Genomic DNA, 24,243 nt, shown 5'->3' on the forward strand with positions numbered 1-24,243 from the left:
ACCATTCTCTAGCTTCAAAAATGACCAAAGTGACTTATTTATACTGTAAATGTCAGATCACTTCAGAAATAACTGACACCCTCTGCGCTGCAGCATCCTCAGGCTTATTCATGAGACTTGATATGAAAGACCCCGTGTTCCCCTTTGAGACCAAGAGGAGATGGTGTCTCCCGGTCTGGAGTCACAGTCTGCCTGTCCGCCCGACACTTCCGGGTGTGACTTCTTCCTGAAGAGATCTGTCATTCTTACACCTAGAGAAAAAGTGTAATGCCACTGTTCCTGATAATGTTCTGAAAACCACAGCGCAAGAATGCTTTAAGCTCCCCAAAGAAAATAATTTTGTTTGGGGAAAGCTTTTTACACTTCACTTTATGTATTGTTTGTTCTTATATTGTGTCTTTCCAGCATGAAAATATTAGTGTGCCTTTAAGATGGAATTCTGTTCTTAGCCTGAACTTTTTTAGGACAGGGTGCAAATAACAAGTGGTTTTTTTCATGTAAGATTCTCTTTTCCTTTAGTGGAAGATGTGCAGGTATCCTGTTACAGAATTCTAACCAGCTTATATGCTTTGGGAACAAGCAAGAGTATTTATGTGGAAAGGTAAGATTGCAGATTTAACTGTGTCTTAATAGCTGTTTCAAGTGTTATAACACTTAATAACTTTTTCCTTAGTTATAAACTAAACCGATTAATGTATTAAATTCTTTGGGAGTAGTTATGCAATCTTTAGATAACTTTGAGTTGATATAATAAAAGACCACTGAGCTATGGGGAAAAAATGTGAAGCAATTATGGTGAAGACTATAATAGAAAGTTTGAACTTTCTATTGAGTGTTGAGACTTATGAAGGAATCTGGTAGTGTGTGTGTGTACACACACACAGATACACATATCTTGCGATTATAAAATGACCTGGGGAGAATATAAAAAAATGTTTGAAGTTGAATAAAAGATATTTTTTTAAAAAATGAAAAAGTGACATTGTGCTAATAAAACTTTAGCAATTTTAGCACAAGTTATCTAAAAGAAAAATTGCTGTTTCTAGAGTACCAACACAAATGATCGTAGCTGGTCTGAGAATTACTACTTGAATCAAAAAGTTAAAGTTAATTATTAAATAATTGACATGAATTGTTAATGAATGGACTAGTCCAATCAGGTGTAAGGGACTAAATTATTGATCTTGAAGTCACACATGAAATATCTTAACCTGTTAAATTCCTACATTCTGCCATTCAGCATCCCCATTTGGTTAAGGAAAGAGAAAATTAGAAAGAGTAAGTAATTTTTCTACAGTGCTTTGAGTGTTAGGAATAAGACACTGGGTCTTGGGTCTCTCTGAATCAAAACCTGTGATCTGTGTAATTTCTTGATTCCTAAATCATTTCTAATAATGAAATGTTATTAAATGTTTGATTTGGACTCTATTTTACTCAGTGCCATCATATGAAGGAACATTTTCTCCTAGCTGACTGAATATCTAGTTATTTTGAATTAAAACATTAGATAATCAGACATTGTTAATTTTAAGTATTAAATTTTTTCAGTGAGAAATTTAAAGCTGCCCAAGATAATTGTGTAACCTTAACTATACCCATTCTATCGACTTTACAAATATATATTCATCTAAAATCAGCTAGGGAGTCCATAACATGCTGGTGTTTAGGAGACAGACAGCGTGCCGGCAGAGCCCTGGGCTCGGTTGGTGACTGAGGGAGAGTGAGCCGATTCCTCAAACGCCTTCCTGCCCTTGAAAATGATACATCGATTTTCAAGTGTCATAATTAGCTTTGGCACTTGTATGCCGTAACATTTCATAGGTAACCTGATACTCCTTACCTATGGTAAAATTTTCATTAAGTTATATTAGTTATTAGTGTTTGTATTTTTAAAATTTGTATTAATCTATTTATCACATTGCAGAATTCTTCCTTAGTCATTATGTTAAAAAAGAAAAAGGGAAATAAAGAAATGTCCAAGCTTGTGGAGTATTTACAGGGCTTTTCTTTTTATTTTGGTCTGTACTGTTTTAGCTAAAAGATGATTTAGCCTTTTTATTTTTTTTGAATGGCAGGGACTTTGATGTTGAAAATATAAGATGGTTTATGGTACAGAAATTGCATTTGATGGTTGATACTATTAGTTGCATTATTATTGTCCCTGTAAAGTCAAACTTGCCAATTGTAATATAATTTGGACGTTTTGGGAGACCTGAAAACCACAGTCATCTTCCCCCTCCAGGCAGCGCTCCTCGCTGGGGGAGTGTCTGGCAGCCTTCGCCGGTGCCTTTCCTGTGGCGTTTCTCGAAACTCATCTTGACAAACACAACAGCTACTCCATCTACAACACCAGGTCTTCCCGAGAGCGAGCAGGTACGCAGGCGGTGTGCCGTGTTGGAGGCGCGAAGCTAAAACTTCATGACTCACAGTGCGTCTTCCTGTGGTGCTTTTTAATGGGCCATTTCAGTGTGTGGTCCCCAGTACGCTTTGTTCTTAAGCATTGGTATGTAGAATTTTTGGAATGCTGTGTATACTCTTCCTTTAGTGTCTCTGAAAAAAGATTAGTTCACTTTCTTCTAACTTACTGAGTCACAGACAAATCAACACTTGTGAGAGTAAGACAGAATAATCAGCAGATAGGAATAATAGGTCAGTTGGATTTCTGGTTCAATTTTCTCTGGTAAAGAATAAACAGGGTCCAGAGGGGAGAGGGGAGAGAATCATAGGGGAAAAGGGGAAGGACTCACCTGAACAAGTATAAAGGACACATGGACAATAGCTAAGGTGGGGGGCGGAAATGGGAGGGAGGTGGGGAGCACTGTGCAGGGCAGGGCTGGGAATATAAGACAGAAAACAGTACTTGAACAAGAATTAAATAAAAATAAGAAATTAAAAAAAAACTTCCCTTCAGTAAAAAGTGAAAAAAATGAAAAAAAAAAGAACAAACATTCTTATTTATTACATTTATTCATTTGTACTCTTCACTTTTCTTTGTTCACCAAATATGTCTACATTATTGGGACACTTTTATTCCATGTGAGTTTTCCCCAGTTAGTTTTCTCCAATTTTTATCATTTACAAAACTTAAAAACATAAGTCTAAAACAGCTAATCACTGACTTTAATTTGTACCTGTCCCTAGCATGTATATCCTTACAATTCTTACGTCTGTGTGTATAGTACCTGTCGGTATGTATTTATGCATCACATCACTTTACATTTGGGAGAATCTGATAATTTTCTGGGTAGATACATCCAGTTTTTTCACTGTCCCCGTTGAAAAAATTCTAGACCCATTACCAGTGATTTTAAGAACTGGCCTTTGAGAACCTATTAGAATTATCTACTAGGATTTAAATTGAGTTGGATAACAAATAGTTAAAAAAGCGAAGCAAATTATTTCTTAATCAGCCTTTTTGTGAAAAAGTTTTTATTGTGGACACTATTGCAGATGTCCCCCATTTCTAGGCCTGGCCATCACAGAAGTGTCCTCGCATGTCATTTCTCATTGGGGTGGTTGGCTCCCTCTGAGAGGAGAGCCTTCTGCTGCTCACAGGTGCAGAACTCCCTCCTGAGATGGTCTCTCTGTGTGACTTGTGTTTTCTGGCCGCTGCTGGCCACACTGACAAAGCAAATAAAGACTCTTAAAAATACAAATATTCATTACTTAATTTGCCTATTTATAATTCTAATTTTTTTTAAAGATTTTATTTATTTATCTTTAGAGGAGAAGGAAAGGAGAGAAGGAGAGAATATCAATGTATGGTTGCCTGTCATGAGTCCCCTTTTGGGAACTGGCCTGCAACCCAGGCATGTGCCCTGACTGGGAATCGAACCGCGATCATGTGGTTCACAGGCCTGCGCTTAATCCACTGAGCTACACCAGCCAGGGCCTATAATTCTAATTTTATATAACTTCGGAAGTTAAGCGAAATCATATTAAATGTGACTGAGCAATATTTTTCTACAAAATTTCCACCATGTATTTGTAAATAGTAACATATGGTTGAGTTTGAATTATTAATCACCTGTATGACCATCTTTTTAAGTTGTCTTATTTATGATTAAAAGTTTAGCTGTAAGTTAAGAATGAAGCAGATTTGTATATTCATTATGGATAAGGGATAACAGCATTTGCATGACAAGTAGAGGCATTGGATTTAATGATTCCCTTCTATTCCTTTTTTCAGTCATTCCACAGATATTTGGGTTTACACTGTGGTAGATGGAGAGACATGACACAAAGATACCTGAGACTTGGTTCTTTTCCTTGGGGACTTTCAATGGCAGTGGAGGGAGGGAGACCAATAGATATGCATGACAGAATTCAGAGTAAAGGACCTGGGGACACACAAGGGCAGTGTCCGCAGAACAGCCAGAGAGACACTGCAGAGCTGGCGTGGGGCAGGCCTGGAACCGGGGCACTGGGACTTGGGCATGTCGGGAGACCCTTCCAGCTCTTCGAGGTGGATTTAGCTTTCAGGAGGGAAAGGGATGCGAGGTGAGACAAGAGTGGAGAGCCCGCAGAAGTGAGGTGGGCTTCCTAGGTCAGGTAAGGAGTAGGGCTTTCTGCCTTTCAGAGGGGGCATGGCCAGAGTCATGTGCCCCTCAGAGATCCTCAGGGCAGAGGCCAAGGCATGTGGTCCAGACTCAGCAGCCGTGACAGAGCAGAGACCTGGGTGGGGCGCACAGAGTGACCTGGGCAGGAGAGGTGCTGGGGTGGGCCACGCTCTGCAAGGGGCAGTGGAGTTAGTTCATAGCCTGGCTTTCTCCAGGCCTCCAGCAGGGGCGACTCATTGGATGATGTAACCAGTGGAGTGCATGCTCAAGGGGTGGGTCAGAGGAGAGAAAGTCAAGTTTAAATTTAGACTCGTGGTGGTTTAGTTGCTTTTGAGATATTCTGTGTTAGATACACAAAAAGTAAGAACTGTGGCTTTGGAGTTGTTAGCTAACGGCAGGAGCCCCTAGGAATGGCCAGGTTTGCCTAGGTGCACACACAAGCCCGAAAAGGAGAGAGCTCAAGACAGGTCCCTAAGGAAAACCACACTAAAAGTTCTGCAGAGAAGACAGTGAGTGAAGAGGGTCACAATAGAACGAATGCAGGGAAGTGAGGTGAGGGGGACTTAGGGAGAGGGGGTTTGGTCAGAGCTACAAACTGCAAGTGGTGGGAAGCTGGGGCCTACACTGCTGGTGATAGACGGGCACTGGAGAGCAGATGACCAGGAGAGACTCAAGCGTGTTGGCCAGTGCAGGGAGCTGATGGAGGGAAGGGCTGCATGTGAAGCCCATCTAGCAAGGCCATCCTGTAGGGCAGGCTCGGGCTCTGGAGCGCAGTTGGGTCCCTGAGTGGGGACCCCAAAACCACTTCCTCTGAAAAGGGTGGACGCGAATGTGGGAGCAGACAGAGGGCGTGTGAGCAGAGTCATCGAGATTCTTGTCTGCTCTGAGTTATGAGGAATGGTCGTTTGCTGATCCGAAGGGGTGGGGTGGGGTAGGGTAGGAGTATGGAAAAGAAGGAAAGGTGGACATGGATGCTATGGAATGGGGAAGGGCCCAGGGAAGCTGTGTGGGCATATTGCATCTTGAAGCCCCAATGAAATGGTTGGTTGTGTCTCTTCTTTCAGTGGTCACCATTTATTTCCATGTGTGTTCCTCTAGCTCTCAATTTGCCAGCGAGTGTAGAAGATGTCTGTCCAAACATACCATCTTTGGAGAAGCTCATGGAGGAGATTGTGGAACTAGCCGAGTCTGGTATCCGCTACACGCAGATGCCACACGTGATGGAAGTCATTCTGCCTTTGCTGTGCAGTTACATGTCCCGATGGTGGGAGCATGGGCCCGAGAACCACCCGGGCCGGGCAGAGGCCTGCTGCACGGCCCTGGACTCAGAGCACATGAACACCCTGCTGGGGAACATACTGAAGATCATCTACAACAACCTGGGGATTGATGAGGGGGCCTGGATGAAGAGGCTAGCAGGTGAGGGGTCGGGGGCATCCCAGTGAAAGTTGTCAGATTTCCAAAGAGATTTGAGATAAAGAAGGCGAGACTTTTCCTGTCTTAGTCTTTATCAATATATTGATATTGATAAATATCAAAAATAAATATCTGTGCCAGGAAGTGACACCTACAGGTGTCAGCCCTGGCTGGTGTGGCTCAGTGGATTGAGCTTGGGCTGCGAACCAAGGTGTCGCTGGTTCCATTCCCAGTCAGGGCACATGCCTGGGTTGCAGGCCAAGTCCCCACTTCAAGGCACACAAGAGGCAACCACACATTGATGTTTCTCTCCTTCCCTTCCTCTCTCTCTAAATATAAATAAAAATAAAATCTTTTAAAAAGTTCTGCACCTATGTTTTAAAATTAAATAAATAAATAAAATAAAAGCGTGGGTGTCAGACACTGAGTGACTTTCCGTGTGCTGGCTACTTTTCACTTCCCAGGACTAAGGAGGGTGATCAAGATGCATGCACCTTTCAGTTCATCTCCCATTGGCCCATTTCTGTGGAATCATTGGAAGCAATTTGTTTTATTTACTTTTTTGTGCTGACATTGTGTGCATGATTCTTTTCTTTTTCTTAAGAGTTTTTTATTGTGTTTTTCCATTACCATTTATCACCCTAATACCCACTCTCCCCTGCAGTCACCACATTGTTGTCTGTGTCGATGAGTTTTTTCCTTTTTGCCCGCTCTCTCCACTCCCTAAATCCCCATATTTGACATCCTGCTCTCTATCTGTGAGCCTGTCTCTATTTTGCTTGTTAGTTCACTTTGTTCATTAGATTGCACAAATTAGTGAAATCAGATGGTTACTTGTCTTTCTCTGACTGGCTTATTTCAGTTAGCATAATGTTCTCTAGGTCCATTTATGCTTTCACAAAGGGTAAAGCTTTCTTCCTTTTTATGGCTGAGTAATCTTCTCTTGTGTAAATGTCCCATAGTTGTTTTATCTACTCATCCACTGGTTGACACTTGGGTTGCTTTCATATTTTGGTGATTGTATATAATGCTGCAGTGAACATAGGTGCTTATGTTCTTTTGTATTAAAGTTTTGGGTTTCTTTGTTTATTTTCCCAGAAATGGGATTTGTGGCTCATAAGGCAATTCCATTTTTAATTTTTTTGAGGCATCTCCATACTGCTTTCCACAGTGGCTGCACCAGTCTGCATTCCCACTTAGGACAGCGTTCCCCTTTCTCCACATCCTCACCAGCATTTGTTGTTTTTTGATTTATTGATGATAGTCATTCTGACTGGTGTGAGATGATATCTCATTGTAGTCTTAATTTGCATTTCTCTGATGATTAGTGATGCTGAGCATCTTTTCATATGTCTATTGGCCATTTGTCCTCTTTGGAGAAGTGTGTTTATTCATTTCCCTTGCTTATTTTCGTAATTTGATATTTTTGTTTGTTTTTTGGTGGATAAGGCCATAGTAATCAAAACAGCATGGTACTGGCATAAACACACACACACAAATCAGTGGAACAGAATAGAGCGCCCAGAAATAGACCTACACCTTTGATGTTCAACAGAGGAAACAAGCACGTACAATCAGCTAAAGATAGCTTATTCAATAAATGGTGTTGGGAAAATTAGACAGATATGTGTAGAAAAATGAAACTCGACCACGTTCTAACACCACACACAAGAATAAATTTAAAATGGATTAAATACATAAATATTAGACCCAAAGCCATAAAAATCCTAGAAGAAAACATAGCCAGTAAAATCTAGGACATTGCTCATAGCAATATTTTATCTGAAATATTTCCTCAGGCAAGGGAAGCAAAAGAAAAAGTAAACAAATGGGACTACATCAAACTAAACAGTTTTTGCACAGCAAAGGAAACTATCAACAAAATATAAAGACAACCCACAGAATGGGAGAAGATACTCACTGATGATACATCTGACAAGGGGTGAATGACCCAAGTTTATAAAGCTCTTATGGGAGCAACCTAAATGCCCAGCAGTGGAGGGTGCGTGACTGCGGGCACAGCGTACAGCAGAACACAGGCCGCCTTTCAACAGTGAGGTTGCAGCGGTGATTTATGGCCTGGAAAGTGCCCACGTGTGCTGGAGGGTGGAAAGAAGAAGATCTTAAAACATGAATTAAAAATGCATTTAGTATATATCTGTGAATTTATTTATTTATAAAAACTCCAGAGAAATACATGAATGTTCTACTAACTTAGGTAGGATGATTATGATTGATTTTAACATTTCTCCTTTATACATTTTTGCAATATAATGTGTTCCCTTCAGGGAAGAAATTCCTTCTAAAATATGGTAATCAGGTTTAGAGCGATTGCCGACAGGTGCACCTGTCCTTACATAAACGAGCAGGGGGTGGTGCACGTAACCCAGCTCTTGCACTGGGATGGGGCGGGGCGTCTGGGGAGGGAACGGCGCATGGTCTGGGGTGATTGCTGAGAGGTAAGCGTTGCTTCTAAGGAAGGGCCCAGGAGCCTTTCCATTTGGCAGATTTTCTTTTTTGTGTCAGAAATTGATTTGCAAAGAAAATGAATATCTTTTTTTTGTTGTATTCTACATTAGCCGTTAATTGCTTTTTAAAAACAAGGAAGCGCTTCACATCAATTCAGTAATTGGTTTTGGACCAGCCACTGAGGCAGGTGTGTTGGGGGTGGGGCTTCAGTAGAGCTTCAGTCCTAATTACCGTGGCCTTGTGACAGCATGTACACAGAGTGCCACATTGGTGTCTCTCTTCAAACAGTGTTTTCCCAGCCTATAATAAATAAAGTGAAGCCGCAGCTCTTGAAAACTCATTTCTTGCCACTGATGGAGAAACTGAAGAAAAAGGCAGCCATGGTGGTTTCTGAGGAAGACCATCTGAAAGCCGAGGCCCGGGGGGACATGTCCGAGGCCGAACTTCTCATCCTGGACGAGTTCACCACGCTGGCCAGGGACCTGTATGCCTTCTACCCCCTCCTGATTCGATTTGTGGACAATAACAGGTACAGTGTTCCAAAGTGGTTCATCTCCTGGATTCTGCCCCAACCTTGCTGTGTGTGCATCCTGAATATTCATGTCTCCCTTCCCTGACTGCTGAGTGTTGAGCCTGTTCCTGATGCCATCAACAGTGTAACCAAATATTTCTAGATAAGTTTTTTTTTCATGGAACACCTTAAAATTACCACCAGAAAGTGCTTCTGGAGCAGTCTGTGTTTGTCAGGTAAACGTCGGCAGTCTGCCAGTCCGGGGTTTGAGTTCCTCTAAACGTGACGACGGGGCCTTCGGCCCCTCATCCTCTGAGGGGAGCTGCGGCCCCGAGTTCCTGGGCTCCAGACTCAGCTTTGGGAGGGTCACTGTTACTAATTTTTAACTGTAGGTTTAACCGAGCAGCCACCTTATTTATTTTGTGGTCCAGGGCGAAGTGGCTCAAAGAGCCTACCCCGGAGGCCGAGGACCTTTTCCGCATGGTGGCCGAAGTGTTCATCTACTGGTCGAAGTCCCACGTGAGTAGGACAGTGCGGGCGGTGCCTGCTGCTCGGGTGATTCGCCCATTTTCCAGCTCCTTAGTGCCTCTCAAATTTTCTACTGAGTGTCACCTAACAGTGAGGACAGAGAAGCGGTTCCCTGGGGAGTTTGAGCCAAACCTTCTTTTGAGTTTTGTCGTTTGTCCTCATGAAATCAGAGGGATTTTTTTTTAAAGATTTTATTTATTTATCTTTAGAGGGAAGGGGAAGGAGAGAGGGAGAGAAATATCAATGTATGGTTGCCTTCGTGCATCCCCCGCTGGGAACTGGCCTGCAACCCAGGCATGTACCCTGACTGGGAATCGAACCGCGATCGTGTGGTTTGCAGGCCCGCGCTCAATCCACTGAGCTACACCAGCCAGGGCCGAAATCAGAGGGATTTTTAATTACGCCACACACGCGGTTACATTTGCCCTACGTCTCAGGGTGATGTGGACACGGGGGTTGGTGCTGTGCTGCATCCCCGGGAGCGCTCCGGCCTCAGTTCAAGAAATGCTGGCATGAACTCACGTTTGCATGGGACACACGTGTGTCGTGGCCTTGAACTTCCTTTGTCATCACACCCTTTTGATTCCCTAGGAAGTTTGTTCTGCTCATGTGTTAGAATAAAATAAAACTCCTGCCAGGAACCTTGATGGTAGAATTTACCAATTGCATCTCTAGTGAATCATCGCTACTTTGTAGGTTGCGAGTAGCATGATCTGTTTTTAAATCTGAAAGTGATTTTAGTCCTGAGAAGAACTTTGTAGTATTCTACAGTTTTCAATAAGTAGCAGAATATGGGTAAGTGAGCATTTATTCTTGTCTCATATTATTTTAAAATCTGAGCAATTTTGTATCAATTACAATGTCATGTTACTTCTTAAAGGGAAGTCTCTGAGACAGTGAAGACAAATGCCACACCCCCAGTTTTACCCTCTGGGATGTCTCCCTAGTGTATTTAGTCAGACTGGTATATAAATCAGATTACTTTGAAAATGCACTATTTTCTGAAAAAAAATTTTATACTTAATATTTGGTATATAAGTATTATTTGTTGCCTACCTTGGGGAGTCTGTTAAGCTTAATACCAAAATGTGTGTAGAAATGTACATTTAAAATACCATCACATAGAAATAATATATGAAATAGTGGCCTTTTTTAACATGTGAATTTTAGATTCACATGGAAATTTATTTTCTGTGACATCACAAGAAATTACGTTCCTCTAAAGAGGAATGATTTCCTACCCGAGTCACTACTGTTAAGGGGAGGCATTTGGTCACTCAGGAACTTCTGAAGGAAGTTTGGGAATCCAGGGCCCAGGAGAAATCACTTAAAACTGAAAGCTGCATAGTTTTCTTGGAAGAACTGAGAATCTTCAACTTTATCAATCACAAAAGACCCCCCAAAACTTCTGTAAGTTTGTACGTAAGATAAAATGTTGGAACAGTTTTGATCACTTACCATGATCAGTAGGTTTTTAGATGAATGTCTAATGATACTTTCAAGACTAAGAAAAACATTCTGAATATGTGCTTTTAAATCTTATGGGTATATTTAAGCACAAACCTCTTAATATGTGACATATATATACTTACCCACATATTTAAATATGAGATCATATGAGCAGCCATGTTTTTATTGATAGTGAAACCAGAATATATAACTGAATGAAAATCAAGACTTACTCTTCTCACTGTTGTTCACAAAAAATAGTTCATCACTTACCACTCACTAACATATTTAAATGCTCGCCATGGAACTTTTAATTTCGGTTTTACTCATCTAATAAAGAAAGGCCTCTGGTTGGCTTGTTGACCTCTCCTTGCAACTCTGCAATTATTTCTGCTCTCGTTTTGTGTTTTCTCTACTTCACTGCTCAAATGCAGGGTCTGGCAGAAGTAACGCCTGCTAGAGTGTGGCTGGGAGGGAAATAATACGGGTGTTATAACTTACAGTTTTTTTTTTTAGCCCTTCAACATTGTTCTTTTGTTTTTAAATTACTTTGATTATCCTAGGTCCTTTAAATTTCTATATACATTTAAAAATTTTTTTTCTTAAGATTTTATTTATTTATCTTTAGAGGGGAAGGGAAGGAGAGAGGGAGAGAAATATCAATGTATGGTTGCCTCTCATGAGTCTCCTGCTGGGAACTGGCCTGCAACCCAGGCATGCGCCCTGACTGGGAATTGAACTATGATCCTCTGGTTCGCAGGCCCGCGCTCAATCCACTGAGCTACACCAGCCAGGGCTATAACTTACAGTTTTAATCCGAACACTTCACCTAAAATGTCATACAGTGTGCTTGAGTGAGATAGTGTTACAGATTTTGTGACGGAAAGAAGGGGCGTTATTTGTGCCAGACCCAGTAGTTCACGTTGCCAGTGTCCCCGTGTCCCTAGGTTGACAGGGAAGGAAGGAATGGTGTGGAATTTGAGAAAGCGGGCAAACTGTCAGACAGGATAGATGGGTCCATCTCAGCTGCACCTGCCTTCGGGAGGCCTTGCCACCCCCAGCAGGGCAGCATGCGTTTTCCCCAGCCCAGGCCGGCTTGCGTTTTCATTCCACCCGTGCTGGCTGAGTGTGTTATGTACCTTTTCTGAACCTTGGTTTTCCTTCCTTTGAAACGTAGTATTTACATTAAGTTTTCAGGATTGTTGCCGTTATCCAGCCTTCATTGGATATTCAACAGATACTTGTTCCCTTTTTTGATAAGTCTTATGTTTCAAATCAGTATTCACTGTGGGTCCTGTGCCACCTCTGATCACACAGGCTTCTTATCTGTGAGACTTGAACTGCAATTTCCTTTGCAACTTTTCAGAATTTCAAGAGAGAAGAGCAGAACTTCGTTGTGCAGAACGAAATCAACAACATGTCTTTCCTGATCACTGACACCAAGTCAAAGATGTCAAAGGTATTCATGCACTGTGTCACAGCACTAAAAATGTCTGAATACAACTTTAATTCATCGATTTTTTAAGGTTTTTTTAAAGGTTGGTACATGGAATTTGATAGATTAGGTCATGTTTACTGAGCAGACAGTTTTCAGGGTGCCAGGGATTTGATGTATTCACACACAGTAATAAGTCTGTACTCACAGCTCCCTAGAAGCAGACAGTCTGGTGGGGCATGCATGGGAGCCCCCGGGTCAGTCAGGAGCCAGGGAGGGAGGAGAAACATGTGCCAGAGCCTTTCCTGTGGTGTCTGGGGCAAGGCCCGGGTGGGGCGGGGTGAGCAGGTACAGGATTGGTTGGTTTGAATCATTTCAGGGCTCTGGGTCATAGGCGCCAATGCTGGCTGGCTGTGTGGCACCTGGCCCTGGATCATCAGGACAGGTAGATTGGGTCCAGGCAGAGGAAGTGATTGCGGAAAATGGACACCAGATTGGTAGGTTCATATATAAAAGATGTGTTTGTAGGCCAGTAAGTTTCTAGCACTGGGAGCTGACTGCCCTGGGAAGGGCAGATAAGAGTCAGCAAGGCCCCACAGTGTCAAAGTGTCAGAATAGAAAGACTTACTTAATACACATACTTGCACCATAGCCAGTCAGCATACTATACGTGTGACTGGTCAATGTCACATACAGTCATCTCCCCTTATCTGCAGGGGAACCTTCCAAGAGCCCAGTGGGTGCCTGAAACCGTGGATAGTGTCCGACCCTGTACAAACATATGATAAAAGGTTTCATTTATAAATTAGGTGCAGAAAAGATTAACCACAACAGTAACAGAATAGTTATAACAACATACTGTAATAAAAGTTATGTGAGGATTGTCTCCCTCTCTCTCAAAATATCTTTTGAGTTGTTTATTTCTGGAATTTTCCATTTAATAGTTTTAGAGCACGGTTGCCTGCTGGGAACAGAGACTGTGTAAAGCAAACCACTGATGGGAGGGGCAGTGGGCCCTGCATTCATCAAGAGTAGATGTGTGTGCATCACGTGTGCCGCATACACAGCCCTCGAAGCAGCAGCTGCAGTGTTGAAGAGGCATATGGATCAGTTCTGGGCTCTCACCTAGAAGGTGGGAAGCAGGCTCCTAGATTTGTGTTTTCCCAATGTTACATGCATTGGGAAAGAGAGGAACTTCTTATCAAAACACTTTAGGATGTATGTGTTTGTCACTGAATTATCACTAAATGAGAAATGGATGTATTGCATAGGTGGCACAGAAAGTACGCCATGCATGGCCTACGATGTGCAGCCACGTGGCCTCTGGCCCAGGAATAGTGCCCCCAACTCTGCATGTGATGGGAAAAGAGCTGTGTGGGAGGGCCACCTTTCCGTACCCCGAGGGACCAGTCGGGGTGGCTTTGTGGGTGACCCCCCAGGACCGTACACTGGCATCCCTCACTACCTGTAGTCTTCTTTGGAGTTAGAAATGCCATGTGTTTGACAAAATTACACATGAACCAGATGCTGAAGCTTTGCACACGTGGGGCACTTGTCCTTGCTTCATGTGACTGTGCCCTGAAACACCTGTGAGAAAGGGTGACTTTCTGTCCTCAGTGCCAACAGTCTGAGTGTCAAGCGGGGAGATGTACCCCAGGAGATGCTGCATGGATGGCACACATTTCATGGTGTTTGAGCTGGAACCTGTTAGTGGCTCCCCCGCTGTGTCAGTGCAGGCTGGAGGGGATGGCGACGACCTGCGGAGAGGGCAGGAGAGGCCAGCATTTCCTTTGGGAGGATGACACGGTGTCATCACACTCAAGACGGATTGCAGGTCTTGAGAGTGGACGTTGGTGGGTTCTGCCTGAGCCCTCTGTCTCTGTCCCCCTTTGTGTCCAGCTCTGCTCACAGCGTAGCTCCCAGACAGCCCACTCTGGGAGCTACGCTGGAGCACAGACCAGTGGTAAAATTTTCTTTGTTGTTTTTTTTGGGGGGGGGGAGCAAAGTAATGGATAGGAGCCTCTCCACTTTAATGTTTTGTCCCTAAATTTTCTCATTTTTACTCTATGACTGCTAACACTGCAAGACAAAATAGAAAGCAAATAATATTGATGAAAATTTTAGAAATTGGTGGCTATGCTTTGCTTCCTTATTTTTATTTTTATTTTTTTGGTTTTTCCAGCATATGTTCTTGAATTTTATATTACATAAGCAATAACCTCTTTTTTTCCCTAGAAATAATGTTTCTAGTTCACACAAAGAGTCAAAGATGCTCATTTCTTGCATGGTTTTACTGAGGGAGTATACATGATATGCGGGATGATGTATTGTAATATAGAAGTAGTGCAGCACAGTAGATAAACTGCATTACTGTAAGATGATTCCCTTGTTTTCTTGTTTATGGGAAAAACTGTCAACATCCTCTTGTGATGTATTTTCCCTTCCTTTTGGGCAAGCAACCTATTTGTGTATTATGTCCTCTTCTGCTTTTTTCTCAGTAGCCCAAAACTATTATGTCATTTCTATGAAGAAATCTTCAATGTGTGACTTATTATACAAAGACATTTGATGTGCACACAGAAGTGGGTAGGGGACTATTATTTTAATTTTGACATTGGAACACACCCCTATGTGAGAGGAATACTCACCACTACCCAGTGAAAATCAGATCCTGACATTTGAGGTGACCCTGTGGTTCGACCATAATCTGCAACACAAGTGTGAGAGACCCCCTTGGGGGCATGGCTCTTTGCAGTTGTAACGAGGTCACCCAGAGAGAATCCCAAGAGTTCACCTGACACCGATTAGTGTATCGTGTCTGTTTGCACCAGGTTGGGGTTAAGGCCCTGAGGAGGGTCTCTCACGTGGTGAGAGTTGGCTATGTAGTTGGCTCTACGTAGCCAACACATTGTGTAGAAGGATTTTATGATAGTTTTATGTATAATGTGGTGTGTAGGCAAAACAGGCATTTGTTAAAACAAAATGTACCATTTATCTTTAAATTTTTCTTAAGTATTGAAAATTATAAAACATACAAATATCTAAGATTACCATGGAATTTTCATTTATCCATAAGCTTCTCTAGAATTACAATGTGCATTTTCCTTCTAAGAAAATAGAAATGCACACCAGTGAATTGTAGGGACTTGGGAATCTGAGAGTAGGACTTAAAATTAGCAAAGCTGCTGAGAAGGAGAGAGAAAAGGAATTCTCAGTAGGCTTTTCCAGCACAGGGAGCAGCAGAGAACGTGGAGATGAAAGCAGTCTGGTTGAAACGTTCATGGCTGTGGGGGAAGAGCACCCAGACCCCAACCCCTGTCCCTGTTCTGCAGGCGGCTGTTTCCGACCAGGAGCGGAAGAAGATGAGGCGGAAGGGCGACCGCTACTCTGTGCAGACCTCGCTCATCGTGGCCGCCCTGAAGCGGCTGCTGCCCATCGGGCTGAACATCTGTGCTCCCGGAGACCAGGAGCTCATCGCCCTGGCCAAGAATCGGCTGAGTATGGTGCGTCCCCCATTCGTGCAAGGCGCAGTCGCCCGACCTCAGTCTCCCGGCTGTGAGCCAGGCTCCGCCCCCCACACAGTCAGTGTTCTATTACGTGTGCTCTGCATGGGCCCTAGGACTCCGGCATAATGGAAATGATCGCCTACTTTTGGGGGAGGTTCTTTTTATTTCTAAATTATATTACTCACCTTCAGGCACTTTCAGGAACCACATGGAAAGTTACAAGTCACTGGTTGTGAAAAAACAGATTTCTGTGAGCTCCTATATACAATTTTTGATAAGCGGTGTATTCACATTCGGGAAAGGCCATTTTTCAGGGTTAGAAGCAGAACAGTTGTGCCGCTTGTGCTGAGATGCGGCATTGACCTTCCAACTGGCCGCTCTTCTTTGCAAGTGTGGAGATTTAAGTTCCCAGGGTTTCTCTGTGGTCTGTTTCTTATCTTCATGGCTATGCTTATGAGGATACAGTTTTTCAAAAATACACATGGGACAGCTATGCTATCCTCATGGTGATTGGAGGCCATGCTCCCCTGCCCTGGGGACCCTGCAGCGCCCTCTGTGTACCTGAGCCGAGCTAGTGAGTGCCGGACAGCAGGTGTCTGTGCAGGTGTGGTCTGCTGGCTGGAGCCTGACAACTGGTTTGCAGGGCTGCACCTTGGCACTGCCGGTGGGCTGTGTTTTAAGTGCTAAATTACTCTGTGGACATTTCAAGGAGGGACAGGCTTCTGTTTGAAGCTCAGGGAGCATGCTTCTCCCTGCCCCACCCCTGTTGTAAACCGGAGACACAGTTCCATTGAGTCTTAATGCACTTGCTGTGGAGTTCAAGTGGACTGTTTCAAGGCACAGCAGTAACAGGGAAGTATCTGAAAGAGACCCACAAATTAGTGGCGTGGATTGCATTCAGATCCTGTGAAGCTACTGTTCAGACATACACTGTTTTAAAAGGGGTGTGCGTGATTTTATAACAGGTGATGCTTCATCAGACTCCCAGGTAACATTTCTTTCTTGACAGAAAGACACTGAGGATGAAGTCCGAGATATAATCCGCAGTAATATTCATTTACAAGGCAAGGTAAGCCCCATTAATTCTAAAGCGCATTTAGCATCTGTCCAATGGTTAGTCTCTCTTTACAATAGTATTCTAACTAATGTTACTTTAGCAATTAAGATAGTGAAAATAATATTTTAATCAGTATTATCCTACTTGAAAATCCTCTTGTATTATAGACCCTCTAGGTAACAAATGTGTTTTAAGGAAGCTCATCAGAGATTGCCAAACCTCTGTCGTTAACTAAAACAATGTTGTTAGTTGACATAAAGGTTGGAAATGTCCTTCATCTGCCTGAGTTTGAGGACCTTTTGGAGACAGAGATGGGTGTCCACAAGAATTTGAGATTTCACATCTAGGGCTCAGAAATTAGGTACGTGCACTGTATTTCAGAGCCAGTGGTGCTCGGAAGGTGTTGAGAACTGCTGTTACAGGGGCAACTGAGTTACTGAGAAAAGGGGGTATCCATTTAGAAGAAAACACGAATGGAAATCACAGTGGCACCTGCTTTTTAACGTGGGTAAAAACCAAAAATGCTGGAATGGGTTTTGTACTCGAGTAAGCATGGACTGTTACGTGGAAATTTTTTGATGCTAGTGGATAACTTATTGCTGTGTTCAGAGGACCTGTTATGTAGGGGGTCTAGCGATGTATCCTTTTCAGTCCGCCTGTTTGCTTGTATGCTTGTGTCGTTTCTGAGGACTCCTCCTAATTACGAAAGTGCCAAATGTCATAAAGCAGTGACTACAGTATAATGTATGTCTTTCTGGGTATTAAAATATTTCTTTCCAAAGGTTCAAGTCATATTATTTTGCTCTTAACACTTTGGAATATAACGCGAGAAAGGTGAGGCAAACCATTACAATATTCACAACCACAAATACTTATTGGGAGCCAATTCTGTGTGCACCTGGGTGTGTGCTGAGTCACACGTTTAGTGAGAACCTTCCTGGAGCAGATTAATTCCCACCAGAGCATGCTCTCTTTCCAGATGGCAAAAGAGTTTAAACATTTGAAAAATGTTCAGGAAGCCTCCAGTTGAACCTCAAGGAAAGAGTTTGTCACACACAGGTGTTAGAGGGGATCATGTTCCCCCGAAAGGTCCTCAGGATTCCTGGGGACTCGAGGCCACACTGCAAGGACCATGGTCTAGGATGAGCACTGCTGAGTGGAGATGGGATGTGTCCCCGGGTATATGCCGCTTTCAGGGCATGGTCCCGTACAAAGGTTGCGTTTGGATGCACAGAAGGGAGCCCTTCCATTATGTTCTGTAGGTCACTGGTAGGAACTCTTCAGACAGTCTGTGCTGTGTATTGGGGAGTCAGGAAGAAAGGAGAACAGGAAAGGAAACATGTTTTTTGTTAATAGTTCTCCAGATGAATGAGAGCTGACTGTGATGAGGCAAGGCATCCACATTAGTCCTGACACTTCATTCTATGCTTTTTGACACTGGGGGTCAGCACACATTTGGGGGACATGCAGGCTTGCAAAAAATGAAGCTTTTTTCCACTAGCTGCTTCCTGAATACATTGTCTTGAAACTGTAGAAACAGTAGCTCTGAACAACAGTAAAAAAGTGATAAAAAAGAACAATAAAAAATGACAAAATACCCAAATGGTCGTTCTGGGGACAGGGGAAGTAATTTTATACTAGAATAAAGATTATACTTATTTTGCCACATATAAGTAAGGATGCATACCAAAGTCTAGGCGAACCAAATATAGCTCTCAGATGATGACAGTATGTGGAAGCAAAGCCTTGGTTTTCACAGAGGACACATGGCTTTTACAAGTCGTTTGGGGCATGAAGCTCCATCTCTGTACTTGCCTCCGCATGGAGGTTATTTTTGACATTTCGAACTAGGCTTTTCTAGGAAGAATGGGGAGGGTTCGATGTCCACCACTTCTGCTCCAGCCCCCCAACCCCCATTTTTAATGGAGATGTTAAAGGGAGGGGTTAGGAGTTGCTTTGCTGTTCTACGGGTGGAGTTGTTCCATGTTACTTTTTTGGAGCAATGCACTTCATCCCTGTAGAGACGCTTGTTATCATCAGTTCTATGATTTATGATAATCTTTGTTAGAGACATACAGGATTCAGTTATACCTTTCACTCAGAAAACTTGACAGTCTTAGGAAGAAGAATGTATAGACTTCTTTACTGTGTTATAGCTCTCCATTGATTACATTAATTGATATTTTTGTTTCAGTGAGACTAAGCTCCCTTGTCCCTGTATTTATAGATAATTTTGATCCTATAGCATTTTTATGAAAGTAAATGTGAACCTCTCTCAGGGTTTGATTGGGAAAGGAAGAGAAAAAGAAAGAGCTCGTGGTTTTTCTTTTCCTGAATATCTCCGAGTCATCCTTAAATCGTAGCTGAAACTTCACTTGCTTAGGGAAATCTTCCAGCCACCAACAGACTGGGCTGAGCCTCGTGATGCCCTGCATTTCTTTGCAGTAACCCTTATCCCAGTTGTAAGCCTTTGTTTAATGTTTGTCTTTACACTGGAGACGAATTTCCTGAATACAAACTTCTTCCCTGTCTCCATCTCCGGACGGCGCTCAGAGCGGTGCGGTGCTCAAACCTAGTTGTAGACCTTCTTGTTTCCATTGCGGCCTTGTGCTGCTGAACCTTTTCCTTTGCTCTGCAGCTGGAGGACCCTGCTATTAGGTGGCAAATGGCCCTTTACAAGGACTTACCTAATAGGACTGAAGACAATTCAGATCCTGAGAAGACAGTGGAGAGAGTCCTGGACATAGCCAACGTGCTCTTCCACCTCGAACAGGTGAGAGTCTGTGTTCGTGCAGTTGTATTTACCTAATTCATGCACGGACATTTTTAAAAAAAGGATGTGTGTCAACTTGTTAACCATGGGCCAAAAAATTACATGTTCAGTATATTAATTGTAAAGAACATATGACTCAGGAGTACTTAATATTTAATGTATATAATTTCTAAGCTTACAATTTTTGTAGCAGTATATGGACAATGTATTTGGGTAGATCAAGGCCTTTGTTTAATTATTTTATTCAAAATATTTCCAAAATTGTGCAGATAATTAGGATTATATACTTAATTTTAAGTCATTCCACCAGAAATTGTAGGAGTTCCACATAATTTCAAATGCTTTGTGCTTTATCATCTTTATCACCACTCAAAAATACATTGACCTACTATCTTTCACTGGTTTGACACTTGAATTTTCTGTCTCATGTTAAGTTTTTTCTTTCATTAGAGATACTTTTGATCTAATTTTTCTAAGATCAGTAAATTACATTTAAAGAACAATGCATTGTCTTTAAAACCATGTAAGAATAGTGTTTTTATGTAATTTTCAGTTGCATCCTATTTTAAACTATAAAGCTGACTGTGTGTTAGGGCTTCCCATTCATTATCTTTGCTCAAGAATTCCCAACCCAATAATATTTGAAATGTTACCAGTCAGTGGGTTATATTTTTGTGTAAGGGATCCTGTGGCAGAAGTGAAATATCTGCCATAGAGAGAGAATCTCTAATTCTCACCAGTCCTGTTCCACAAAACAACGCAGTGAACCAGCAGTGCCCTCTGTCATTGAGCCTCCGAGACAGTGCCTGCCTGACATGGCTTATAAAGTAGCAAAATGCCCTGTTGTCGCAGGAATGATGTCGCCCAAGTGCTTTGCAGAACACAGCAGCTTTGCGGTGATGCACGTTTTCCTTTGATTCCTGATACCCACCCTCAGATGACCTCCTGTCCCTGCCCTGGCTAGTTAAGTGGCTCAACGGTATACCCTGTGTCACTGCACGTGGTGAGAGGGAGCTCAGGGACTTGATGCCATATGGCGACTGTTTCATGTAAGTTACACCGTAATATGAGTAATATAATATAATGCAAAAATATAGGAGATTTCACATTTCCCTATCTCTATAATATTGTCATGGAACATCAAATAAATACAAATTATCATCCATCAGCAGACGACAGGATCTGAGGTAATGGAATTTGAAGTATTCATAAAGTCTGAGTTGTGTGCATATTTAGGAAGATTGTTAAATTTCATTTAATGGCTTCTAGAGGACCCATTCTGGTATCATCGTTCTATCATATGTTTTTAATTCTTCCTGGTTTCCACGAACATATCTGGAGTTGCTTGAATGAATTTTAGATACATTAAATGAAGCATATTGAAATCTAATTGTTTTATTTTATTTGGATATTATATTTTCGTAAATATGTGCAATCATAATGAACAATGCCATCTGTGCAGCAGTAACATTCTTTTCATTGAGCCGCCATTCATTCCCTGGATGTGCCCCCTTGGAGGGTGCAGCCCCCATTCAAGGGCACAGCCCCCATTCAAGGGCACAGCTTCATGGTGGCATCACACTCACCAGGCGCTGGGACTGAACTCAGTCCCTGTCCTCAAGTTGCTGGAGCTCTGGCAGGATGAGGACCCCTGAGCAGATACGTGTGTGGTGAGATAGCTTGCGTGGGTACAATGTGCTGAAGAGGGAACAACGCCCTTGGCTTGATCTCGTTGTGGAGTAGGTGACCCCTGTGTAAATCTTAAAGGTAAGGCAGTCAGGTTTTAGTCCGCAGCAAGTGTCATTCACACGTTAAGGATAGAAGTAAAAAGAAATCATCGATTATGAAAGGATAGAAGAGAGTGGGAGATATCTGTGTGGAGAATTTATGCCTTTAATCTCTAATGTTAACTTGTAACTCAGTTTGCAAATAATACTTTCACTTGCTAAACTCAGTGCAAGAACAGTGGATGCACAGGGAATACTTCATTTGATTTATCTCCTATATCAGCAGCCATTGCGAATGTGTATTTTGTATTGTACACCTGGTAGTTTTACTCGTAAGGTAAACTGTCTCCTCAGAACTTCCTAATGCTCAATCTCTAACCAGGCTCATTGGCACAGCCAGGTGTTCTGTCCGTCTTTGGATCGCAGACTCTACTGATACCCAGTTATTTGATATATAGGAAAACTCACTATGTAAGGTCTTTTCTTGTGCAGTAAAATGCTATACCAAGTGATAAATTTCATGATGGCAGAGACCTTTTCTGCCATGTTCACGATTATATCTTGTTTTTTTAAATATGTTTTCGTATCTTTTAAAAACATTTTTATTGATTGATTAGAGAGAGAGAGAAAAACATCAATTTGTTGTGGTACTCATTGATAGATTCATTGGTTGATTCTTGTATGTGCCCTGACTGGGGATAGAACCCACTATATTGGTGTGTCAGGACAATGTTCTAATCAGCCGAGCTACCTGGCCAGGGCAACTACTTTATCCCCTATGCCTAGGCTTTCGAATCATGTTATTTGTCACCTATGCTAGTAGAATGCCATATTCCAATAAAAGCTACCATTTACAGACTTGGATCCCAAAATGGAGTTTTAAATTGCTGTGCGTTGGGTCTATTTGAACAACACCACCCTTGGTTCTGTTTTCTGTCTCCACAATGTTCTGTTTCACTTGGCATAGTCATTGCGAAGAAAACTGAAGTGGACAGTTGTCAAACAGTGTTAACTGATCCTGTGGAGGGAAGAGGGTCACAGAAACAAGTGTTGTCAAATTACTTAAGTTGTTTCTTAAAATTTCTAAACCACTTGAGCCCAAATACTCTTACGGTTTTCTTCAAGCATTATTACAGTCAAGTTTTGACCCTTGACTGCAAAGGATAATAAATTTAGTTTTATTTTTTCAGCTAACATGATATTTTTATTTCTTCCAGAAATCTACGTGTATGCGTTGGAGATATTACAGTCTGGGAAGTAGAGTGTGAAATTGCCTAGAGATTACTAATTAATTTAGAATTACATGTGGGGACTTTTCTCTCTAATACTTATAATTAATCCCTTTTTTCTCTTGGAGTTCCAAACACCATTAGCTAAATAAATAGCTTGCTTGCATCATTGACTACAGCTTTTAAATTCTCATGTGTCCCTATCTAACAAAATAGTTGTATATTTTAACATTTTTGCAAAATTACATGCTTTTACTTATTCCTAGTAATGTGTTCATGAAGCCCGGTCATCTCCCTGCACCCCATTATATTGAGGAACAACAGAATTTTCATTAGACTCTTCTTTAGGTGCTTCTGTGTATAAAATTGCTGTGACTCTTAGGATAAAATTAGTTAAAATGGGTACATAAATTGGGTTACTTTTTTGTATAGACAGAAAATATGTTTTAGAACCATAACCAAATTCTTAAAAGGATGCAAACTGACTTTCTTATAGAATGGTTATATATTTCTTCAGTCTTAGAGATGACATTGCTTCTAGTACACACTATTGGGAAAATATATTTTTGCTAAGAAAAATGTGTAACATTTTAAACTCTTTCAAATTTAGCATTAGGTAACTTTTAGGACATGGGCTTTTCCATAATTTTAAGGTGCTTTTGGAGTTTAAATTGCAAAAGTCTTTAGCTAAAAGGCATAGCTGTTCGATACACTTTGTGGCGGCGAGCTTGAGGTTTGCATGCCTGTCTGCCGCCCCCTGCAGGTGGAGCACCCTCAGAGGTCTAAGAAGGCCGTCTGGCACAAGCTGCTCTCCAAGCAGAGGAAGAGAGCGGTGGTGGCCTGCTTCCGGATGGCCCCTCTCTACAACCTGCCCAGGTCAGAGCTGTTTAATGCTTGTAACAGGTTGAAGTTATGTTTCCAAAAAAGCGGTGGGGTCTAGCCCCTACCTTACTATGAGTACCACAGTGCAAGAGAACGACAGAGGGGACATACTGGCTCCTCTGTGTGATGATAGACTTTGTTTTCCTTGGCTGGTTATTCTCAGAGAACTGTGGTCTCTAATAATCTCTAATGCGATTGTTCAGTGACTGTTACAGAAGCTGCTTGTCTGTCTGTCTCAGATTTGTGAGTCTTCAGACTTCTGTCCAGTTTCATACCCACAGCACCCAGAATGCTGACATTCAGTAAGTGAATGAATGATATAAGGCAGGGACTTAACAAACAACATGACATCACAGCTTCCTGTCACCAAGACCACCGGCCTCTTCTCTTCCCCATCTTTTCACACTGAGTATAAAGCCGTGAGCTGCTTCTAAATCCTCTGCCTCAGCCGTGGTGTCACCAGTTAGTCACATGGGACATTCCTCTCTGGTGTTCTCCAGGTCTCATCGTGGTTTCTCTGAACTGGTCACCTCACACTTCCGTTTGCGGCCACCTCCTCACACACCTACTTGCCACCCTCTGAGGTTGGCAGCAGCCGTGCTATCACAGAGTCTGGTGTCCCGCCCTCTCTAATATGCCACTTCCCAAATGGTGTCCCTTATTCCGGTGCTTCTCGAACCCGGTGCTTGTAGCAAATATGCT

At 42.3% G+C, this 24,243-nt stretch overlaps 1 protein-coding gene across 1 annotated transcript in view; it reads left to right on the forward strand.

Moving 5' to 3' along the window:
- RYR2 (ryanodine receptor 2) overlaps positions 1–24,243 on the forward strand; it is a 389,249-nt gene that overhangs the window by 282,502 nt on the left and 82,504 nt on the right. Inside the window, exons 65-74 of the mRNA XM_037037343.1 lie at positions 520–601; positions 2,243–2,373; positions 5,658–5,978; positions 8,733–8,973; positions 9,387–9,474; positions 12,299–12,391; positions 15,700–15,870; positions 16,883–16,942; positions 19,569–19,703; positions 23,423–23,535. Of these exons, the coding sequence (XP_036893238.1) occupies positions 520–601; positions 2,243–2,373; positions 5,658–5,978; positions 8,733–8,973; positions 9,387–9,474; positions 12,299–12,391; positions 15,700–15,870; positions 16,883–16,942; positions 19,569–19,703; positions 23,423–23,535 (1,435 nt within the window). The remainder of the gene's footprint in view (positions 1–519; positions 602–2,242; positions 2,374–5,657; positions 5,979–8,732; positions 8,974–9,386; positions 9,475–12,298; positions 12,392–15,699; positions 15,871–16,882; positions 16,943–19,568; positions 19,704–23,422; positions 23,536–24,243) is intronic.

The sequence above is a fragment of the Sturnira hondurensis genome, unplaced genomic scaffold, assembly GCF_014824575.4.
Source record: "Sturnira hondurensis isolate 20B ecotype Veracruz unplaced genomic scaffold, ASM1482457v3 Scaffold0022977, whole genome shotgun sequence".
Lineage (NCBI taxonomy): Eukaryota > Metazoa > Chordata > Mammalia > Chiroptera > Phyllostomidae > Sturnira > Sturnira hondurensis.